This window comes from Micromys minutus (assembly GCF_963924665.1).
Source record: "Micromys minutus genome assembly, chromosome: 21".
Classification (NCBI taxonomy): Eukaryota; Metazoa; Chordata; class Mammalia; order Rodentia; family Muridae; genus Micromys; species Micromys minutus.
Window position 1 is genome coordinate 7,794,819 of NC_137956.1, and position 21,538 is coordinate 7,816,356.

Below are 21,538 nucleotides of genomic sequence, written 5' to 3' on the forward strand. Positions count from 1 at the left end.
AATTGATCCAAGAAGAACACAAACATCAGAATGGTAGATGAGAGCCTGCCATCTCTCTCCCTATCCATCCGTCCAATACATGCTGTGGTTAACAAAGCTATGAGGTCTGTGTTCCTTCAAGCACAGATAACTAGACATGTAGGAGAAATAAAAAGAGCCCAATAAATAAATCACAACCCGTTCTTTGGAAAAGGTGGCATATTAAATAAAGAGGGGGAAACTTTACAAGTGTCTTTGGTATAATTCATTGTCATTTTGTTTGAAATGTAAAAATTATATACCTACCTTCCACAAAATATCCTTAGGAACTTAAGTTTTCCACATGGATTTCTACAAAAGTATACAATGTAGTAACAACATTAGTAATTGTGCTCTAAAGGTCTTAAGACAGGCAAAAAATTAAAGAGGTACATTAAAATAATTGGTTTTATGTTTAAAATAATTTTAAACACAGAACAGAACCGTGGTGTAATTTAAAGGTCTAATGACCAACTAGAAACATCTTAGATATTCAACAGGTTTCCATCATGTTTATTTATTAATTGATAATGAATTAGTACAATGACAAACTGTATAAAGATTGCCATCTAAGTCACAAGAAAAATACGGATGATGTGACAGTTTTCTAGACAGCTAGACATTTTCAATATCAGATATCCTGCATATGAGATATTTATATTACAGTTCATAACTAACAAAATTACAGTTACGAGGTAGCAATGAAATAATTTTATAGTTGGCCATCACCATAAAATGAGGAACTGCATTAAGGGTTACAGCAGCAGGAAGGTTGAGAACCACTCTTTTAGAATCACATGGGTAGAGAGTGTCACGAGAAACTGTGTACAAGTTTGCCTGTGGACATATAATGTCTTAAGTTAATTGACATGGGAAGACTCAGTCCACTATGGGCAGCACTTTCCTTAGGCAGGGGTCCCAAGCTATGTGAGAGTGGAAAATGGAGCTGGGCACAGGCAAGTGAGCATGTATTCCTTTGTTTTCTCTCTCTTACCTGTGGATGTGACGTGACTACCTGAAGTGTCTGCCGTGACTTACCCCAGTGGCGGACTGTGACCTGGAATTGGAAGCAGAAACACACTGTGTCTCCTCTACATTGTTTAGGGTTTTTAATCCCAGCGACAGAAATGTAACTAAGATAGTTATTAGCTATTTCTCACCGAAACTGGGCCATGTACATTTCCTGTTTTGTGATAGTGACTGGTATGATGACTGTCACATGCTTGTGTTTGCCAAGTGTCTCTGCTGGAACATCTAACAATTTCCCCTTCACCTTAAAGGTGTCCTCGTCTCATCCTTTTGTGATTCTACTTCAAAGACTATTTTAGCAAACCAAGAAGAATACGTTGATTTGTTTTCAGTGCTTGTATGGTTATATAAGAGATACAAAATGAGTATTTATTTGTATTCTGTAGAAGTAGATTAATTAAAATCTTTTGCCTTCTATAATCTCAAATTTGTGATTGGAAAAACTTCACAAAGAAATACTATACTTGAGAGTAGCAGGACCAGGAGCTTTCTGAGTGGGACATGGAGTGGACAGGAGCCCACAGGCCCAGGGAAATCTTGTCAGAGCAACTTTTGACTGAACTGTAATTAGGGGCCTAAATGGGCTGGTGTTTAGAGACGTTTGTCTCTCACTTAGGAGACAGTTTCTTAAGTGAATTTCCCTGGTCAGATGGAAGTTAGACATGGGCTTAAGGGAAATGTAAGGACAGCACTTAATGGCTGGATTTGAAGTCACCAACAATAACGGCATATTTAGCAGTCACAGTAGTAAAAGTCTTCTGGCTTTATTTATTGTTTATTGTGTTTTAAGTTAGGTTTTTTTGTGTGTTTGTATGAGTAGGAGGGTGAGGAGGTCTTTATTTGTGTGTCATGGTGTGTGTGTGTGTGTGTGTGTGTGTGTGTGTGTGTGTGTGTGTGTGTGTGTGTAGAGATGAATGGCTTCAGGTATAAAATCATATCTCCTGTCTACTTTAATTTCATTTGTTCATTTTTATGCCCCAAAGTAGGAATTATTTAGTAATTAATTTGTGTAGTTCTTTATCTGCCTAAACTCCTAGCCTTTGTTTATCTGCTTCTCAGGTTTTGTTCTCAAACTTCTATTAAGGTGCTCTGCTAGGAGCTGTGTGTTGCGTTAGCCTGTTTTCTTTTATGTGACAAAATGCCTGAGACACACAGTTTATAAAGACAAAAGGTTCTTTGTTGACTGGTTTATGTTGTTCCAGTCCATAGTTAGTTGGCCCTGTTGACTTCGGGCCCTTGGCAAAATATGATTGTGAAGAAGGAGGGCTTGGGGTAGAGCAAATTTATTCAGCAGCTTGTAGACAGGAAACAAAGACAGAGAAATGATGGTCAGAGTAACAATGTCCCATTTCGATGAATATGACAAATAATCTTGCTTTAGAGGCTGCAGGGCCATACAAACATTGTAATAAACTCAGAATCAAGCCTTGTCACATGGTCTTTGGTGGATTCATAAGTCAAATCTTGTTAAAGCCTTATCAATTAACACTATATTCTTTGGCAACACTGATGGATGTTTTAGAAAGAATGTATTGTTTAGTATCATAAAGAACTTTGTAGACATCCATAACTTTATAATTGAAATTACATTTTTGAAAGCCATCAGCAATGCCTACAGATCTCTTGATGTACTGTATGATATATCCTTGATGTAATGATGTATGGTATATCCTTGATGTAAAGTATGGTATATCCTTGATGTAAAGTATGGTATATCCTTGCTTTAGCAGCCATGTGACAGCTCCTAGGAGTCCACCCCAGACGTATTTACACAAATTGTGCCATTTACCATTTATTGTGCAGCTTATGAACATAAAACATTTTTTGCTGTGCATTGTTTTATAAGACCTTGTGTGTCTTTGAAATTGTCTTGTGGGATAAAAGAGTTTTTGAATAATTTCAGTGTTCAATGGCGTATAACACTTTTAAGACTTTAGTATATAACACCAGCTGTTTTCCCTGTATCAGACACTGTGTATATTAGTTCTGTGGTGTATGAAAGCACTTATTTTCTCTACGAAAACTGCTTTAAAGATATTCCTCTCACAAATATGATTTCTGTCAATTTGTAAGCTAGTATCCTAAACATTAGTCTTACCAAATCCTCTAAAAATAAGACATAATTTCTAAATCTCTAAATAGAATCCTTATCTGAATTAACAAGGAACTTAAGGAAGTCCTGAGATGCCAAAGTCGAACTGGGAATGTGCTTCCAGGAGACTATGAAGAAAGCTGAAAGTGTGGCTGTGTCCCTGGGAACTTAGGTCAATTTTAACCACTTCACAGGCAGTTAGAGAGAAGGGACCAATACAGGCCAGAATGAGATGCTGACAGCAGCCCAAGTCCTCGAGAAACTGCACATGCAGGAAAAAGGTGGACCAAAGCTGATGATGTATTCCACAAATAAATGAAGCTCTGTGCCTTTGTTGGTCTCCACCTTAAATGAACAGAGGAGATAATTTTGACAGAGAATTGAACACTCTGCTGTAGGACTCAGAGTGCATAATGTATGCATGGGGTGAAAAACTTAAATGTTTTTCTGTGTCCTGTGAATCACAACCAAGCACGTGACCAGTCACAAGCTAGAATTTTCTCTTGAGGAATGTGCTCTCACCCTGTGCCTCCAGCAGCCCTCCTAACAGTGTCTTATACAAAAAGTCACCTGCAGTCAAATTTATGCAAAGAACCAGGGAGCCATGGACAAAATCCAAAAGCAGGACAACCTATAAAGTAAGCATGTTTTGGGGCCAGAAATGCACACCTGCGTGCACACACACACATATACACATAAGCACATACACATATGCACACAAACATACATACATATTCACACACATACATACATAAGGACACACACATATGCACACACCCATACAGACACATGCACACATGTACACACATACAGACACATACACACATGCACACACACACACACACACACACACACACAAACAGACAGAGTGACAGTTAAACGAGCTGCTGACTTCTTTACTACAAGAAAAGGAGCCGAGTCTGGAGAATAATGCCTTCAAAATGCTCTGAGACAGGCTGAAACAATGTGCTCAGCGAAACTGTCTTTTAAGAAAAACATTCCATTGAGAGGCTAAACAAAGATAAAAGTTGATTCTTTAAGAATATCAACACTGAGAAACTTCTAGCAAGAAAAGCAAAGAGAGAACAAAAATAAAGGCAAAAAACCCCACAGTGCTGCCTCCAGTGACAGCCAGCACGTGGTTATCAGACAAAGATAATTATCAATTTGAAAAAAGTATTAAAACTAATAGCAGATACTAGTTGTCATCTAAATAGGAGAGAAACATGTCGTGAAACTTGACATGAGTTTTCTGATTTATAGGAAAGCTTCTAAGACCAAAATGGAGACCATAGGAAGGTGTTGTCCTTGTTTATTCTTTTTCTTTTTGTTTTGTTTTGTTTTTTAATGTTACACAATTTTCACAATTTTGTGTCTGGTGGTGATAAATGCATTGATTGATTCCCCAGACAATTAGACCAGTGAGCAGAGGGAAAACTCCTAGAAGTCACTGGGGTGATTGGACGTCAGAACAGAAACACATGGAGATTACTCTACATTGCAGGCGAACTCCAAGAGCAAGAACTAAGAGGGAATGGAAGTTTAAGAAATATGAAAATTGTAAATTTTGAAAACAACCTGTTAGTAGCTTTTTTATTTCTCTGAGAAGGGAATATTTTTTTTTAAAAAAGGAGACATGCAAAAAGTACAATTTTCACCATGGGTCTGACCTTGAGACCACTGAGCTTGCATATTCCTGACTTTCATGTGAATGTGATGTATATTCCTTCCCATTCTCATTGGTTCACACTGTTGTTGATAAATGTTATAGCTATGACATATATATTTGTTAGTGCCTCTGGGTAGGTGAGCTGAGAATGCACATGAAGTAAGACTGTGGTGGGAGGAAAGGAATTCTAAACCTGAGACCTCAGCTCCAGCGAGCAGTCCTTACCAAGATGTGCTCTGCTCTGGAAACCAAACGGGGGCCACTTGTTGGTTTTTCTTTTAGGATGCTTTCCTTTTAATTGTTTATTCTAAGTTTAAAGCATAGATAGATAGATAGATAGATAGATAGATAGATAGATAGATAGATAGATAGATGGATGGATGGATGGATAGATGGATAGTTAATGAATAGAGGGATGGATAGATGTATGGATGATAGATAGATAAATAGATAAATAGATAGATAGATAGATAGATAGATAGATAGATAGATGATGGATAGATGAATAAATGATGTATAGATGGGTAGATGATAGAGGGATAGCGGGATAGAGGGATGGATAGATGGATGGATGTATAAATAGATGATAGATAGATAGATAGATAGATAGATAGATAGATAGATAGATAGACAGACAGACAGACAGGACTGGAGAGATGTTTCTGCAGTTAACAGTATGTACTCTTCCTGCAAAGAGCAGAGTTCCCACTACCTATATGGTGCTTCACAACTGAGTTTTAAGAAATCTGACACCCTCTCCAGGTTTCTGTAAGCACCTTTGCATGCACATGCACAGCCACGTGCACACACACACACACACACACACACACACACACATGAACACACATGCACATGCACAAAATGTTTTCTTTTTTTAAAGGGCCCCAGTCTAATGCTGCTTTTACCTAGGAGTCTAATTCTAATTTCCTCAGGATAAAATTTTGCAGAAAGAAAGTTGATACTGAATGCCAGAATATTCAATTTAGAAATGGACTTTCAATGTTCAATTTAAAAAGGGAGTTTCATAACAAAAACAAAACCAGTTGTCACAGCTTTTCTTATCTTTAACTATAGCTAAATATTTCTTTTTCTGCCACAATTATATCATAACACCCTAGTACACACCAAGAACTCTAATATGCTCATATCTTTCCCCTCAGGTTGCTGATGCCACATCGGTCCCAAGACCTTTCAATGTCTTGCCCGTGAAAACAAAATGGAGTCACATTGGCTTCCACATTCTCCTGTTTGATCTGGAAAATCTTGTTGAACTACTGCTGCCCACTCCCCTAAGTGATGTGGACCCTTCTGGCTCGTTCTATGGAAGTGACATCTTGAGGAGAGCCAAGAGCACAGTAGAGAAGAAGACAATAAAAAGAAACAAAGCGTCATGTAGCTCTCTCCAGGCAGAGGCACAAGCCAAGCCCAGTGGAGACAGCCTGGTTTCAGGGGACAGTACTAGTAAATTCCCAGAGGAGAACAGTGGCATTAAAAGGCAGAAGAAAATGAAGAGCTCCAAGAAAATACGCCCTAAGCCATCCAAGAGGGTGGATGCCAGCCTCACAATAGACATGGCGAAATTGTTTCTGTCTTGCATTTTGCCATGGGGAGTGGATAAAGAATTAGACAGCCTCTGCACCAGGCATCTCAGCATCTTAAAGCTGCAGGGCCCCGTGTCTTTGGGACTCGCCTCTAATGAAGACCTCTTCTCTCTGATGCTGCCCGGGTGGGATGCATGCAGCTCTGAAATGAAGGAGTACTCGGGAGTAAATCTGTGCTCCAGAAAGGTTTTGGACTTGTCAAATAAATACACAACCACTCTTCTGCACCAGACTGGAACTCCCAGAGGCCTGGAAAACCACTGTGATGCTTCACAACAATCTGATGCTATAGTGTATTTATTAAGCAGACTCTTTCTAGTTAATAAGTTAGTTAACATGCCTTTGGATTTAGCCTGTGAAATCGACAGGTAAAAAGCGCTAGAGAGACATGCAGCCATCAAAACTGCCATGAGCATTCTCTGTGTTCACCTCTCTCCCTCTTTCTCTCTTCTGTTGGGAGACAGTGTTAGAGAGGCATTAACCTTTTAAAGTCAGCATCCATTTAAAAATATTTTGCTATTCATTCTTTACGTAGGAGGTTAACTATATGTCTCTAGATGTTTTAATATTAATTGATTTAGATTAGAGAGATGTCTTCATGTCATGCAAAAATGAAGGACTGAGGCTGACTCTCCAGTACCCACATGAAAAAATGAAGGACTGAGGCTGAGTCTTCAGTACCCACATGAAAGCTGAGTGGGGAATGTAGAGGGAGGCAGGTCTGGAACTGGCTGTCCAGCTATTCTAGAACAGCCAGTGAGCACTGGAGTCAGTGAGAGGCTCTGTCTCAAAATAGAAGGTTAAGGAAGACACTCAACACTGACCTCTTTCCTCCACATGCATCCACATAGCACACACATGTGAATATACATATAAGAGCAAAATAAAATTGGAAATAATATTTGGTTCATTCAACAAATATTCATTGTATTCACATGTGCTAGAAAAGCTATAGGGTTAGATGTTTAATGAAGACATAGATGGATTGATACATACATACATACATACATACAAATGTACTTACATATGCACATACATATGTGCTTACACATGTCTACACATGTACATATTTTGTGGTTCATTTAATATGGTGTGAACTAGGTATGAACAAAGAATCTTAATAGGTGCTTATGATGGCTGGAAATGTCATATCTAAACACACATCACAACTTGTGCTTGCATATTCAGATAGGGGTAGTGCGATTGTCCATTAGAGACAGTACAGCTCACTAGTAATGGATGTCAGCTGGAGCTAAATACTTGGCATTTGCTATGCTGTCCCTATATGTACATGATGACATCTTTTTTTGTTCATTCTGATGTCATTCGTTTGAATTCGGTTCACCAAATACTTATTAAGGTATGTCCACAAGTTATAGCCCATGGATAAAGAAAATGGGTTTTGATGGAGGCAGGGAAGCCTACACATAAAACACCTAAGGACCACTGGGATAACAGATGGGCCCAAAAAAACTTGTGGTGTGAATGAACGGTGGGGGTAAGGGGAAGACTCACCAGCATGAGGCAAGGCCATGCTGCTGGTCAAGGACAGTATTCAACCTGCTTGCTGCAGGGGGTGTGGGTCTCTGTAATCTGTGTGATAAGAGCTCAGGCCAGCAAGTGTCTGTCTCAGAAGGAGAGCTCCTGCACTCTGGGGCTTCCAGTCTGTGGGAATCCAGACAGATCCCGTAGGCATCTGTGTTCTTTATACCACGGTGCTACTGTGGCTCTTAATTTTCAGTTTCCTGGTGTTACTGTGGAGAAACAGACTTATGGGGAGTCTCTGCCTCATATGCACAAATTGACTCTTCTTTCTTTGGCTCATCTGGAGAACCCAAATCCCACACAGCCTTACATATTTAACGTCAAGAACAAGTTAGACTTAAAAACAACCTTTTTTTTTTTCTTTCTCTTACTAAACATTTGCACAACAAAGTATGCTTAAAATATATTATTGGTTTTGAACCTGAAAACCCAAGAAAGTGCCCTGCATCTGCTATGGCACCCCTGCATGCCTTCAGGCTAGCCACTTAACCTGCCTCGACTTTATACTCCTCATTTACCAAGTACGGGAGTGATCAATGCTAAAAATTCCCCAAATTCCCAAAATCTTGGGCCAACTCATCCACCTCAACCCCCTATGATCCTATCAGGTGGATACAGGGTACATGTCTGTTCTTAATACAGAATCTGGAGTGGAAAAGCTTCCTGGGGTTTTGTGGGAGGAGTCTAAGGGCTTTTAGCATGCTTATAATTAAAGAGTTATTAAAAGACACCACAACAATATGAATGCTCCAAAGAAACATCTATTAATATACAGGGGTGGTGGCACATGCCTTTAATCCTAATATTAATCCTAATAGGAGACAAAAGCAAAGGCAGAGTTATCTTTAGTCTATATATGAAGTGCCAGGGCTGTATACTGATACTTTATCACAAAACAAAACAAAACACTAATTACCCAATCAAACAAACTCTGGAATAAATTTTTCTAAATATTCTCTGCTGAATTTGATCTACAGATGGCAGGGAGAGTTCCCTGGTATACATCAACATTGGGATTCTTAAATCAGCTGCCAGATACCTTGCTCTACAGTAGCAAGACCTCTCCTGTAAAACAGGGCCACAGTTCATTCCGATGAGTTAGTATTTGAAATTCAGCTAAGTATGTCGACAGATCAAAGCTGACAAATTAAGTTTAGAATATAATGCTGAAAATAATTCCTGCTCTATTCCATTTGCTAAGGTAGTTTTGAGCATATGTTTTGGGTTTATTTTCTCAAAGAGTTTATCACACTTTAAAATTTTTACCTTAAACATTTTTCCCCAACAGACCCTTCAAAATGGAGTCTGTTCACAATAAGACGAGATTCCCTAGAAGTGACATCTTGAATATATCAAGCTTCTATGGTCACCTAAAAAATGGTAAGAAATTTAATGACACAGAAATGATCTGATGTATTTTTCCTATAAAATAAAATAATGGTTCTACAACTGGATGGCAATAGGTAACATTGTAAAATGCACAGATTGCATACATTGTATCTAGATGCTCCAGTAGCTAAGACTTCTCAGTGGACAAAATGGCTGAATAGTAAAGTCTCCTGTGACTTATTAGAAGACTCATTAGCTTTATTATCCTAACCCCTTCCCAAAAGCTACTATCAGAGTCCTCTGTCTACTTTAGAAAGCTATTTTTATCTGCATAACAACCTCAAATTCTTCTGAGTCATCATCTCGGCCTTTAGATTATGTTTCAATGCCAAATAGCCAATGGCATCTCAAATTTGCCTCTCCAACTCTTAGCATTCCAGGGACCTCTCCCTCAGTCCTTTCTCTTCTGTCAGTCACTTCACCCAGAGTCTGATACTTCTAACTAACCTAGGGCCACACCCATGTTGAGCCTTAACCCTGATGGTCACCCAAATAGTTATAGTAGGTTCCAAAGCACTCCTCCTTCCTCCATTGCCTTTTATATGCTATTTCCAAGAGGACTCTCTCTCTCTCTCTCTCTCTCTCTCTCTCTCTCTCTCTCTCTCTCTCTCTCTCTCTCTCTCTCTCACACACACACACACACACACCCCTTTCAGTGGCTTTTTTCCACTTAGAATACAAGCTACATCATTTCCTGAATTCAAGATCCTGCCTAAATTGCACACCCACATACCAAGTCCCAGTTCAGAATGAAGTTGCACCTAGTATAACCTCTTTATCCTTAAGCAACATGACAAGTAGGTTTTACTTCCTCTGGATTGGCTTTGCCTTTGCCTGTATTGTTCCTTCCCCTGCTGTCCACAGAGTCCCACTTCCTGTTCTTTCAATCGTCTTCCTCCTCCAAGTCTTCTTCCAGTGCACTACCCACTCTTCATAGCATCCTACCTCTTCCTATGTTGTGCCATTCTCCATGTGTGCTTTTCTCCTCACTAATAATGATCTTTTCCATTTCTATGTCAGTTTCATTCATTATTATATCTGGTGCCTAGAAAGAACTGTGTGATTGTTCTGATTAGTGTATAATGAAGTTAGCAAGCAGGTAGACTTAAAGGATGCATACTGACTACACCAGTGGTTGAGGTGTGAATGAAATGGGAGAGTGGAGATTAAGGTCTAGATCTGTGTCTCACTCTGTATATACCCCTGGGGATGCCTTTTACTTTTATTAAATCCCTATATAAATGAGAATTAGGTTCCTGGCCTGATATACATGGTACCTCTGAAGCTAAGCGGTGGCCAAGCTGGGGTACACAGTGGCTCTACTAGGCTATTCAAAAGAGCATTTAAGGTTCTTTCTAGGAGAGCTCACTAATAACATCCAATTATGGGGTCCTAGTATGTTCCAAGAATACTGCTAATGGTGTGCATATGAAGTTTCACTTGATGTATAAAAACTCCCTTGCATTAGAAATATAAGATGGTTTTGTTATCCTTGGGGGTGGGGTGCATGGCTCCTAACTGTGAGGTAGATCAATGACAGTCCAACTGCTGATAACCCAATGAACACCATTGGCTTGCAGATCTGGCTCTTCCCCTCCCCTTCCTTCTCTCTTTATCAGATCACTCCTCATTTTTATGGGCAGCCCCTGACCAGTTGCCCACCTACTTCTTCATATATAGAAGTTCTTAGTAGGGCTACCCCACTCTAAATTTTTGTAGGACTAGGAAAAGAATTCAAATTTAAGTTTCAACATACATGCTTCTGTATAGATGAAATAGATAACCAGATCTAAGAATGCTCTTACTTCTCCTGTGGGTCTGTAGCTCAATGGCCTTGAGAACTAGTGTTGTTAGTAATATTGGTGTTTAGGTTCCATTTGTAGCCATTAAGATTAAATTAGAGAGCCAGGGAGATGATCAGGCAGATAAAATGCTTTCTGTTCAATTATGAGGGCCCAAGTTCAAATCCTCAACACTCACCTAAAATCCAGAGATGACAATACATGCTTGTAATCCAAGACCTAGCAGCAGGGAGACAAGATGACCCATGAAGTTTACTAACTAGCCAAACTAGTCAGACAGTGAGCTCCAGGTTCAGTGAGAAGCTCTGGCTCAAAGACTGAAGTGGAGAGCGACTGAGGAAGAGACTTGATGTTCAACTCAGACCTACATAGTTACATATATATGTATACATGTTCAAATTAGAGACACACATACAAAGTTGAAAGTAGAGACAAATAAAAGATACTGTTTCATAATAGAGAGATGGGATGAGTTTAGAGGTACCAGAAAAGACTTACCTCTTGGCAATTGATTTTAAAAGTCAACCCCTGGAAAGTGAAATAACACCAGAGTTCTCTCTTTCAAGGCTTAACAGGAACCAATGCCCTCTCCTGTTAGCAGAAATGGTGACCGAGTAATGCTGACAAGGCTGGGATGTTTTCTTTTCATCTTTACCCCCGAAGTTGCAATTAATTCTCCAACTCCCCGACACTGCCAAGAAAAGTTGGCTCTGGTCTCTCTATCATATTAAAATTTTAACATCACATTAAAGCATACTGTGCAGTGCCCCATGATGCCAGTAAGTAGTTACAGTTGAGACCAAGACTGAGCTTTGAAGGCAAGTCACAAGGTCAGCAAGATTAGAGACGAAGAGGAGAGAGAGATCAAAAGGAAATCTCTTCTGTGGCACTTGAGATGTGGGAAGTGTGTTCGGAATGAGACTGTTCTGGGCCACAGATCTCGCAGAGAATGACTGGTTATTTCAAATTCATATTGCACATTCCTTTAGGAAAAAAGCATGGTAGTAACCTAGCATTTATTACCAACTTTTTTTTAATGATCTTAATTTGCTTTATAGCCACTATATTTCTTCCATCACCATTCTTTGACCACTAATATAATTCAATAGAAGTATACATGTACAACATAATATATATGAAACTTGTTTTTATATAGGACAATTCATAGAAAATATAGTTGATAAACATTAATCTCAATGTTTGTTACCTGAATGTCAAATACTTTGATTTTAATAGACAGCTATATTTACAATTTTCCCATCAGGGAAAGCCCTATCAGGCTTCCGTATTTTCTGCATAGTGCCTTTAGTGATTGGTAGTTTTAACTTTAGATGATTATACATTCATTTCCAATTAATGAAGAGGCACTTTTACTTGTTATTAATTGCTCTTTTATGTGGTGAACTCTTGGTCCCCGTAAAGATCAATTCAAATAAAAAAAGGCCTTTCTCATAGTTGGAATTTCCTGCTGGACTGAAGGCAAAGACAGAATGAGCATTGAAAAGGACAGTGTTAGAACAAATAGTGTCTCACAGACAGCATGAAGCGTTTGCCTATTGGTAGGGGATGGATGGCTTGGTAAAGAAACCAGCAGTTTGATTTGACCTATGATGGGTTCTGACTCTTTGCAAGCCTGAGCTCTCTCCATGAGGACTCGAGAAACAGAAAAAAAAAATGGCATGTTTATCTCAGTTTGGCAAAGAGGACAAAACATGGTTTAAGTGTAAAAATAAGTGTGTTTTGACAAGCATCCGTGTTTGACTGAGTATTCTGGCTGGATCTGAAAATCGTCTGAGATATTTTTGCAGAGCCTTACTGGCTGCCCATTCCCATCCTTAGAACTGCTCAATCACGTTCTTCGAAGAGCTGAATCTGAGCATTAGTGTTTGGGAAACAAGCATCCCTAAGTAGTACTCACGCATAGACAGCATCAGGGACTGACCATGGGTTACATTAATAAAATGTGTATCTGCATTTCTAGGTAGACACGAGTGTCACACACCTGAAGCTGACCTCTCACTTTTGAAGCTAATCTCCTGCTGGCGAGACCAGTCTGTACAGGTATGACATCATTCACGTGCCTGTTTATCAGAGAAAATTTCTGCGGCTGAGGGTCATTGAATCTCCATCTTCCCTGAAAATTTAAGCAGACAGTTATTCTTATCCTGCAAGATGGCTCTCTAGAACATTCTATTCACCAAGCCTAATGTAGATACAGGAGTCTGATCAACCGTGCTGATGCATGTAAGGATACAGGATGGTGGAAAGGGAAGAGTGGCCAGGGGAGGTGAGTTCAACTTAGAAGAGGCAACCCCTTGTCTGATGGGAATTCTTTATGAAGCAGAATTGGCTGTTATTTGACCTGAATTGGCTTTTCTGAGGGATGTTCATATATGAAATTGGCTGGTTTAGAGAACAGCTTTTCGTCCTATTCACATCTCTTAACTTCTTTGGGTTCCTGATGGTTTCTGGTAGCTCTGAATGTTGCACAAGTTTTCTGTGTAAACTGAGGGGGGAAAACATGATCATTAAACAGAATAATTAAAAATTCTTCTTACGTGCCCTTTCAGAATCTTGCACTTTCAAAAGGATGCAAGGCTGGTGTTTGTACCTAGATTTTTCTTTGTTTTGCTTTGTTGTTAGTTTAGAGTTTCACAGGTATGTCATGAATACTGGCAGCTCTCACCTCCACCCTCCCTACCATCCTGTCTACCCTACAGCTCTCTCTCATGTTTCTGCCTGTTTATGTGGGTGGGGAGCCTGTTGGAGTCTGTTGGGCTGAGCTGTTGGCACACAACTAAAATTAATAATGTCCCTCTCCCAGAATCTACAAATATTAGTGAGGTGAGCGACAAGGCCCCTGACTGATTGTTAATATGGTAGATCTGCAGTGGGCCCTGTGTAGGTAACTATAGTTAATCATTGTTTTGGTTCTGGGGACTGACACTTTATAGCCTTTTGTCCTAACTTGCTCCTTTGGAATGTTCCCAGAGTCTTAGATGGGCTGGTATAAGTAACTTATTTAAGGCTGGGTCCACATCTGCAGCTTGGGTATCTATAAGTCTCTGCAGTCATTCCTATTACTCAAAAAAGAGAGAGATGTTTGATGTTACTTTTACCAGAATAGGATATTATTTATGGAAGAACTCAAATCAAAATTATGCACTTTGGATTTTTTTTTAACAAGACTCCTAATAATTTGGAATACTATTATGTAATTCTTGAACATAAAAATTGCCTCAGGTAACCGAAGCCATACAAGCTGCCCTCTTGGCTGAAGTTCAGCAGCATATGAAGAGCCTGAGAAATACACCAGTCAGTAGTCAACCAGATCCAGTGGCAGAGCACAGCATTTGTGAGAGGATGCGGATCTCGTCCAGGACGGAGCGATCTGAGGAGTTAGAGCTGCAGTATGTGGGGAAGTCTTCACCTCTGGAAAGTAAGTGATGTTTACCTGCTTCCTCTCAGCAGAGCTCTCATAGCACTTAGAACATGTTGGAGTGCATAAGTTTACAGTGTAGCATTTCCCCAGGAGTGCCATACACTCTGTTTCTGACCTATCCTGTTAAGTTTGTTTGTACCATTACCGAGCTACTGAAGAACACCTGGCTTCTGTTGTGGTCAGAGATACTTTAGAGAACGCCTTGAGGACCTGTGTTCTAATCTCCACTGCTCTCATAACTATCTGGGCTCAACGGTCTGTTTCTATAATTCCAAAGAAAATGCAGGACTCCAGAGTGGCTATTTCTCATGAGAAAGGAAATCACTAGGTTTCTTGAATGATCTGTATGAGGTAGATATGGGAAGCACCAGGAATCAAGGAATGAGGAAATCAAGATGTGTTTTCATGCTATGACTTTGCAACTTACTCATTTTGCAGCATCTTATGTTTCATGGTGTGTATTTTATCTAAGGTCTTAACATTTGCACATCTGTGCTTCAAATGAGGGCAGATCACCTGTCTCTGAATTTGCATTTTCACATGGAGTACATTCTGATTTTCTTTGAATTGCTTAAGTTACAATTATGTACCAAATATATTTCAGAGTAGGACACTTTTCTTCTCTTCCGCCCTTTTTTTCTTACTTTATTTATAAAAGAGAGCTACATGTACAGATTTTAAAAATCATTTTGGCATGACATTATATGGATATATTTTTGTTAGTACTTAAATCTGCCTTGCCCTCTCTGCGCTTTGGTTACTCACAGCACAATATCACCATGCCTGTGTCCCGGGATCTCTGCTGTTCAAGGTAGCAAAGGGCCTGAGTGTTTGGTCCATGCCCACGGACTTTCTGGGCGGAACCTGAGTCCCTCCTTCCTAACTGGAGTTAGGAAGGTCTATGAGCTACTACAAGGGTATAGGGAACTAAACTTGGGTCCTCTGTGCGAGTAGCCAGTACTTTTAGTTAAGCTACCTCTCCAGCCCAGGACACATTGTTTTCAAAACAACAAAGGTTTCTGTTACCAAGTTATTTCCCTTTATATTCTCTCTCTCTCTCTCTCTCTCTCTCTCTCTCTCTCTCTCTCTCTCTCTCTCTCTCTCTCTCTCTCTCTCCCCCTCCCTCCCTCTCTCCCTCTCCCTCTTCCTCTCTCTCTATCTCTGTCTCTCTCTCTCTCTGTGTGTGTGTGTGTGTGTGTGTGTGTGTGTGTGCGTGCACAGATGTTTAAAGTCCAGAAAATGATCTCAGGTGTCATTCCATCTTGTTTCCTGTGACAGCTTCTCTCAGTAGATCCACTATCAGGCTAGGCTGCTTGGCAAGCACTCTTCAATGGTCCCCTTGGCCCAGCTTGCCAGCATTGGGATTACAAAAGCACACATCTGCATGGAGCTTTTCTAGTAGAATCTGGTCATTTTGATTGCATGGCAACTTACCTAGCTACTTCCCATAGCCACCCTATACCTTAAATATATATATATATATTCCAAACTTTTACATTAAATAAAGCATTTGGCACAGAGTGGAGGTTCTATAGATAAAACTTTCATTTGAAACCAATAGCTGGGTTGGAGTTCTTGTTGAGCTCTGGATGGGGGTGGAGGTGATACCTCTGAGGTGAAAAGTGAACATAATCTTCCCACATGCTCCACGTTCAAAGACTTATTTGTAAATTAAATAACAAAATGTGTTTTGCCTTTTTCTTTACATAGAACCACAAACTTCCATGTTTGTCATCCCATTGCTTTGTTGCATAAGCATCTATTGACCAGGAAGTTGGATGTTTCTGCCTTTAAGGGCAGCAAAGGGGCTTCCTTTGTTTGTAGAATTAGAAAGGAAATCTGTTTAACTAAAGGACAGCTAAGCACATGCCAGGGAACTGCCTTTTCAACTGAACTTATGTACTAAATGTACCTTCATTTGGCCTCAACGGGGTCTCTATGTCCAAGTCAGAAGAGGTAAGCTCTTCCTGGTTGTAAAATTTGCCTAGGAATTCTCCATGTGATGCTGAATTAGCAAGGAGCAGAGATGTAAAAGGACTCGTCATGGAAGACTTGTGGGTCAGGAACATCTAAGTGGCTCTCTCTAGAAAGAATTCATCTGAATTGACAAGTGGCATCTCTATTTTTGGTCCTGTTATTCTGTGTTTGAGAGTTAAGGACAATGGTACCTGGCTTAACCCTGGTGAGCTGAATTCCTTCTTCTGTCTATGGATACCACATCGGGTCTAGGTGTATCACGGTATTCTGAAGGCAGAGTAGAAGACTCTCTCCACAAAACCTACCCTGGGGGCCCACTTTCAGGAATGTGCACTTAGATGGTCTATAAATAGGCTGTTTTATAACTAAACTCCAGAAAATGGATAAATGGCATAAGAATTCCTTATAAGAAATTTTCAATTAAAGATGACACTAATAACCATGCCAACCTTGAAATGATATTGCCAAATTCAAGTTCTGATGAGGACTTGATACTTCCTTTAAGTATTCCTAATTTTGTACATTTTACAATTAATGCAATAACAAGGTACTGCTGCAATGTGTGTCACTGATAAACAGATATACATATATTGGTACATGTTTGGAATTTCTCATTCTACTCTTGGAAAATATTTCAAGTGTAACATTTAGATAGGCTCGGTTATGTGGCTAAGATTGATAGTCATTGGAATAATGCCTTTTCTTCAAAACTTTAAGTCAGTCTTTACACCTGATATTTGTCTTTTGTGTGCTGTATATTAGACTTGGATATGTCAGACAACAAAGGGGAGTTTTTCAGTGAGATACAAATCAGAATTGAATTAAAATGTAGGTATGTGAAGGCTTCGGAAAACCAAGCCACCCTGGTGTCCACTATTGTATCAACTTGCAGATAGGAGGGTAAGGTGCAATGGGGACTGTCAAAACACAAGGTAGAAGTTGATTACCCAGGACTTGGGGGCAAGAAACTCCCTTAGAGGGAAATATCTCTAGTGGAGACCTGAAGAACCAATAGGAGGCCTCCAAGAATATGGTTGAGAAGGAGAAAGGCAGCTGTTACCTAGGATCACAAATGCCACCCCGAGATATATATACACATACATATACTATATATGTGTGTGTGTATGTATGTATGTATGTATATATGATTTTCTTTTCAGGAATTTCAGGAAGAATTCTCTGTCTTCATATATGTATTCCCTCCAAGTCTCATGATGTCCTTTCCCCAGCCCTCCTCATCCCCAGTCTCCAAAATAACAGTGGCAGTGATATTGTCCTTCACATTAATACAGTTTAGTGTGTTTGGAATTATTTATGTACTCTAAATGATCTAATCTATTCAGACAGATATATTTTCATACCATTATGCTGTGAAGAAAACAAAATCCAGCCAAACCCACCATCCAAACTAAGAAACAAATTCTCTGTGATGTGTGATGACTAAAGAGAAGCATCCAGAACTCACCGCCCACCCTATACTCATAATCAGCATCATTCCAGATGAGGAAGAAAAGATGTTCAGTCACACCACTTTTCCTCATTATGGTACTAGAAATTTTACCAAGGGATATCAAGTAAGAGAAAGAAGTGAGACTTGCAAACATGAGGGAAAGTGAAGTTGTCTGTTTTCAAAAAGACTCCACCAAGACTATTAGAATTACAGAATGAATCCAGTACAGCTGCAGGGTGCAAAATAAATACAAACCTCACGGGTCCTCTATACAACAGTAATAAATTTGCTTCAGAGAAAACAATGAGAGCGATCCAATTAGTGAGCATCAAAGTATTCTTACTACTAATTGGTTCATTAGAGTAATATGTTAATAATAATAATTCATGGTAATGAATGTAAGTCAACAATATTGATAATGGAATTATGAAACACTGATTTTTAAAAGATATATATATATATGAAAACTCTGGAAGCAGCCAGTGGAATTGCTCAACAGTTAAGAGCACTGGCTGCTCTTCTAGAGGTCCCCAGTTTAATTCCCAGCAAACACATGGGAGCTCACAGCCATCTACAAACAGATCTGAAGTCCTCTTGTGACATGCAGATGTATATGCAGCTGAGCACTCATACAGTAAATTAAAATGAACAACAAACCAGAAAGAGCTCCCATGTTCATGGACAGAGAGAACTAACAAATTCTTCAATAAATGGGGCTGAGAAAGCTGTTTCAGGGCATGAAGAAGGTTGAAACTGGAGTTCATTTGCTTACCCTGTACCAAAGTGAGTTAACTTAGATTAATAATGGCCATTGTGTATGATATGAAGATCTGATAGCATTACTAAAACAGAGTGTACATATCAGGATACAGGCATGGATGCTGTTTTCAAGATAAGACTCAGAAACCACAAGATGCCAAAGTGATCACTGGCGAATGGGATTATACCAAGCTAGACAGTAAAGGAAAACCATAGCAAAGATAAAACCTGAGAAAGAAAGAAAACATGTATAAACTATTCATATGACAGAATATATGAAGACATCCAAAAATTTAACAAAATAATTAATGCAGTAGAAACATAGGGGAAATGATCTGAATACCTTTTGGAAGAAGAAATTAAATACAATAAAATACATAGACCATTCACTAACAGTAAATGTCAGAGGAATACAAATCTAAACTGTAAGGTGGTAGGTCTTATCTCACTTAGAATCTCTGACCTCAAAAAACAAAAATAAGAAATGTTAGGTGACATGTATAGAGAACGGTACACTGGTTGACATCGGTGGGGGTCTGAACTGGGGCAGCTTTTTTGAAAAATGGTGTTAAAGCTCTAAACTAAACTAAAATTAGAATTAACATTTGATCCAGTTACCCCACTCCTGTGTGTAAATTTACAGGAAATGAAATCTTCATACTGTGGAGGGGTCTGTATACCCATGCTTCCTTATTATAGCCCGTGGCTCAGTTCATAACTATGGTATGGAGTCAGCCTAGGTGCTATCAGCAGATGATAAGTAAAAAGTTATTTGTCATCTAGTGTACATTACATATTATTCTCAAAAACACTAGAGGTAGTTTGGGCCTTAATGTATTTTCTATCTTATTTTTAGTTCCATATAGAACTGAGACACTGCATTCTTTAACCTATAAGCTCTCTGGAATACTTCTATTGTTTTTGGCCTCTGTGACTTGTATAAAGATTCTGTTGCCCCTTGAAAAACAGAGAATTTCGGTTTTGTTTGTTGATTTCATTTCCCACAGAGATTGAGACTGGTGGTTTCCACCCTGTAAATAAAAATCTAGAATTTTGTCATCTTCTTAAGCCTGATCTCTCTGAATTCCAACCTGGCCTTGCTGTCCAGAGATGGGGTGAAGGAACACAGTTACATATTTCCTTGATAACAGTCTGCAAGCACCATAGCACTGATTAGTGTCTGCACTCCATTTAAATGTATTGACAAAGAAAAAGCGATCTAGACTCCCTTGCTGAAATCAATGTGTTTTGTGCTATTGTTTTATGGAGCTCAGGCTGGCCTCCTGACACAAGTCATTCAGAAGCAGGGACAGGGCCAATCTGTCCTGTTCTCTCTCAGCACCCAAAGCATTCCTTCACCCAGCAGTCAGTTGGAAATATTTATTGAATAGATGAATAAGCAGATGAGCAGTGGGAATTTTTATTCTGAAGATTCTGCCAAGTCCTAGTTAAGCAGAAAGAGCAAGATGAGATAACCGGCTGACCTCCGACCTCTGGGCTTCAGCAGCCAGACTTCATTGCGCACTGAAGTTTGTTTTCCCAAAGGTATCATCTCAGGGACATGCTCAGTATACAAAAAAAGATCCACATATTCAGGCACACGGGCACCTGAACACACAGAGACATACATACACACACTATACACAGAGAGATACATACACATGGACATGGACACATAAACACACACACAAGAGGACACACATACATACATACATACATGGAAATATACACAGAAGCACAAAGACATACAGACACAGGGATACACAAGGAGACACGCATACACACATAGAGACACTCACAGATAAACACAAGGACACACACAGAAACACACAGTGACATATAGACACATACACATACTCATGGGGCACACACAGAAACACACACATACACACACAGGGACAGATAGAGATACTCTCAGAAAAGCACAGGCATACACACAGAGGCACACACATGAGTCTAGATGATCATTCTTCCTAGCAGGTCCTCACATCTTTATCTGCCACTATCTGTCTTACAGGCATTTCACAAAAATCTGTAGTTTTATAGAACAAGGGACCAGCCTGGCCTGATTCTCCTCTCATTCCTCATTGGGGAATCAATGCTGTAATGTGGGCTCCTCAGTGTTCACTCCAATCCAGTGTTACAGTTCTCGAGCAATGTCTAGCTTGTTCTGATCTCTTGTCACTAGTTACCCTTGTGACATAGAACCTTCAGAGCCTGGTCTCTTTATGTAGTTAAGGGTGACCTTGAACTGTCCTTTCAGATTTATTTTTATTTAAATTTATAATTGTATTTATATATAAATAAAAATAAATTTATATTTCTATGTTTTATTATATGTATATATGTATATATATAATTTGGTTTATAATGTATATTCCATGATTTTAGTTGCCTTCAATATTGAGAGAGGGTATGAGTCTCTTGAAGCTGAGTCACAGATGATTATGTGCCTTCTTATGCGGGTGCTGAAAACTAAACTTAGGTTCTCTCCAAGAGTGGCAAAAGATCTTTACCAGCAAACCATCTCCCCAGTCCCACCCCATTCCACTTGGTACTTCCTATGACAATTGTTAAGTCACTGAACGTAATTCCATCAGATAATACAATACAGCTTCCAACTTCAGAAAACAACCTTGCCGAGATTAAGTATAAAGTCCCTTCAGCCAAAAAGCTGGCTTTAAGTGAAATTTACATACAGTCTGTAGGCAGCACAATGTGAAGGAACACAGGCTTACTTCTGTTCCCATAAGAAAGTGTCTCTC

General features: G+C 39.4%; 1 protein-coding gene across 1 annotated transcript in view; it reads left to right on the top strand.

Moving 5' to 3' along the window:
* Positions 1 to 21,538, top strand: part of WDR72 (WD repeat domain 72) — a gene marked incomplete at both ends in the record, with an annotated part of 146,783 nt that overhangs the window by 61,244 nt on the left and 64,001 nt on the right. Inside the window, 4 exon segments of the mRNA XM_080934270.1 lie at positions 5,969 to 6,777; positions 9,243 to 9,334; positions 13,127 to 13,206; positions 14,389 to 14,584. Coding sequence (XP_080790396.1) covers positions 5,969 to 6,777; positions 9,243 to 9,334; positions 13,127 to 13,206; positions 14,389 to 14,584 — 1,177 coding nt within the window.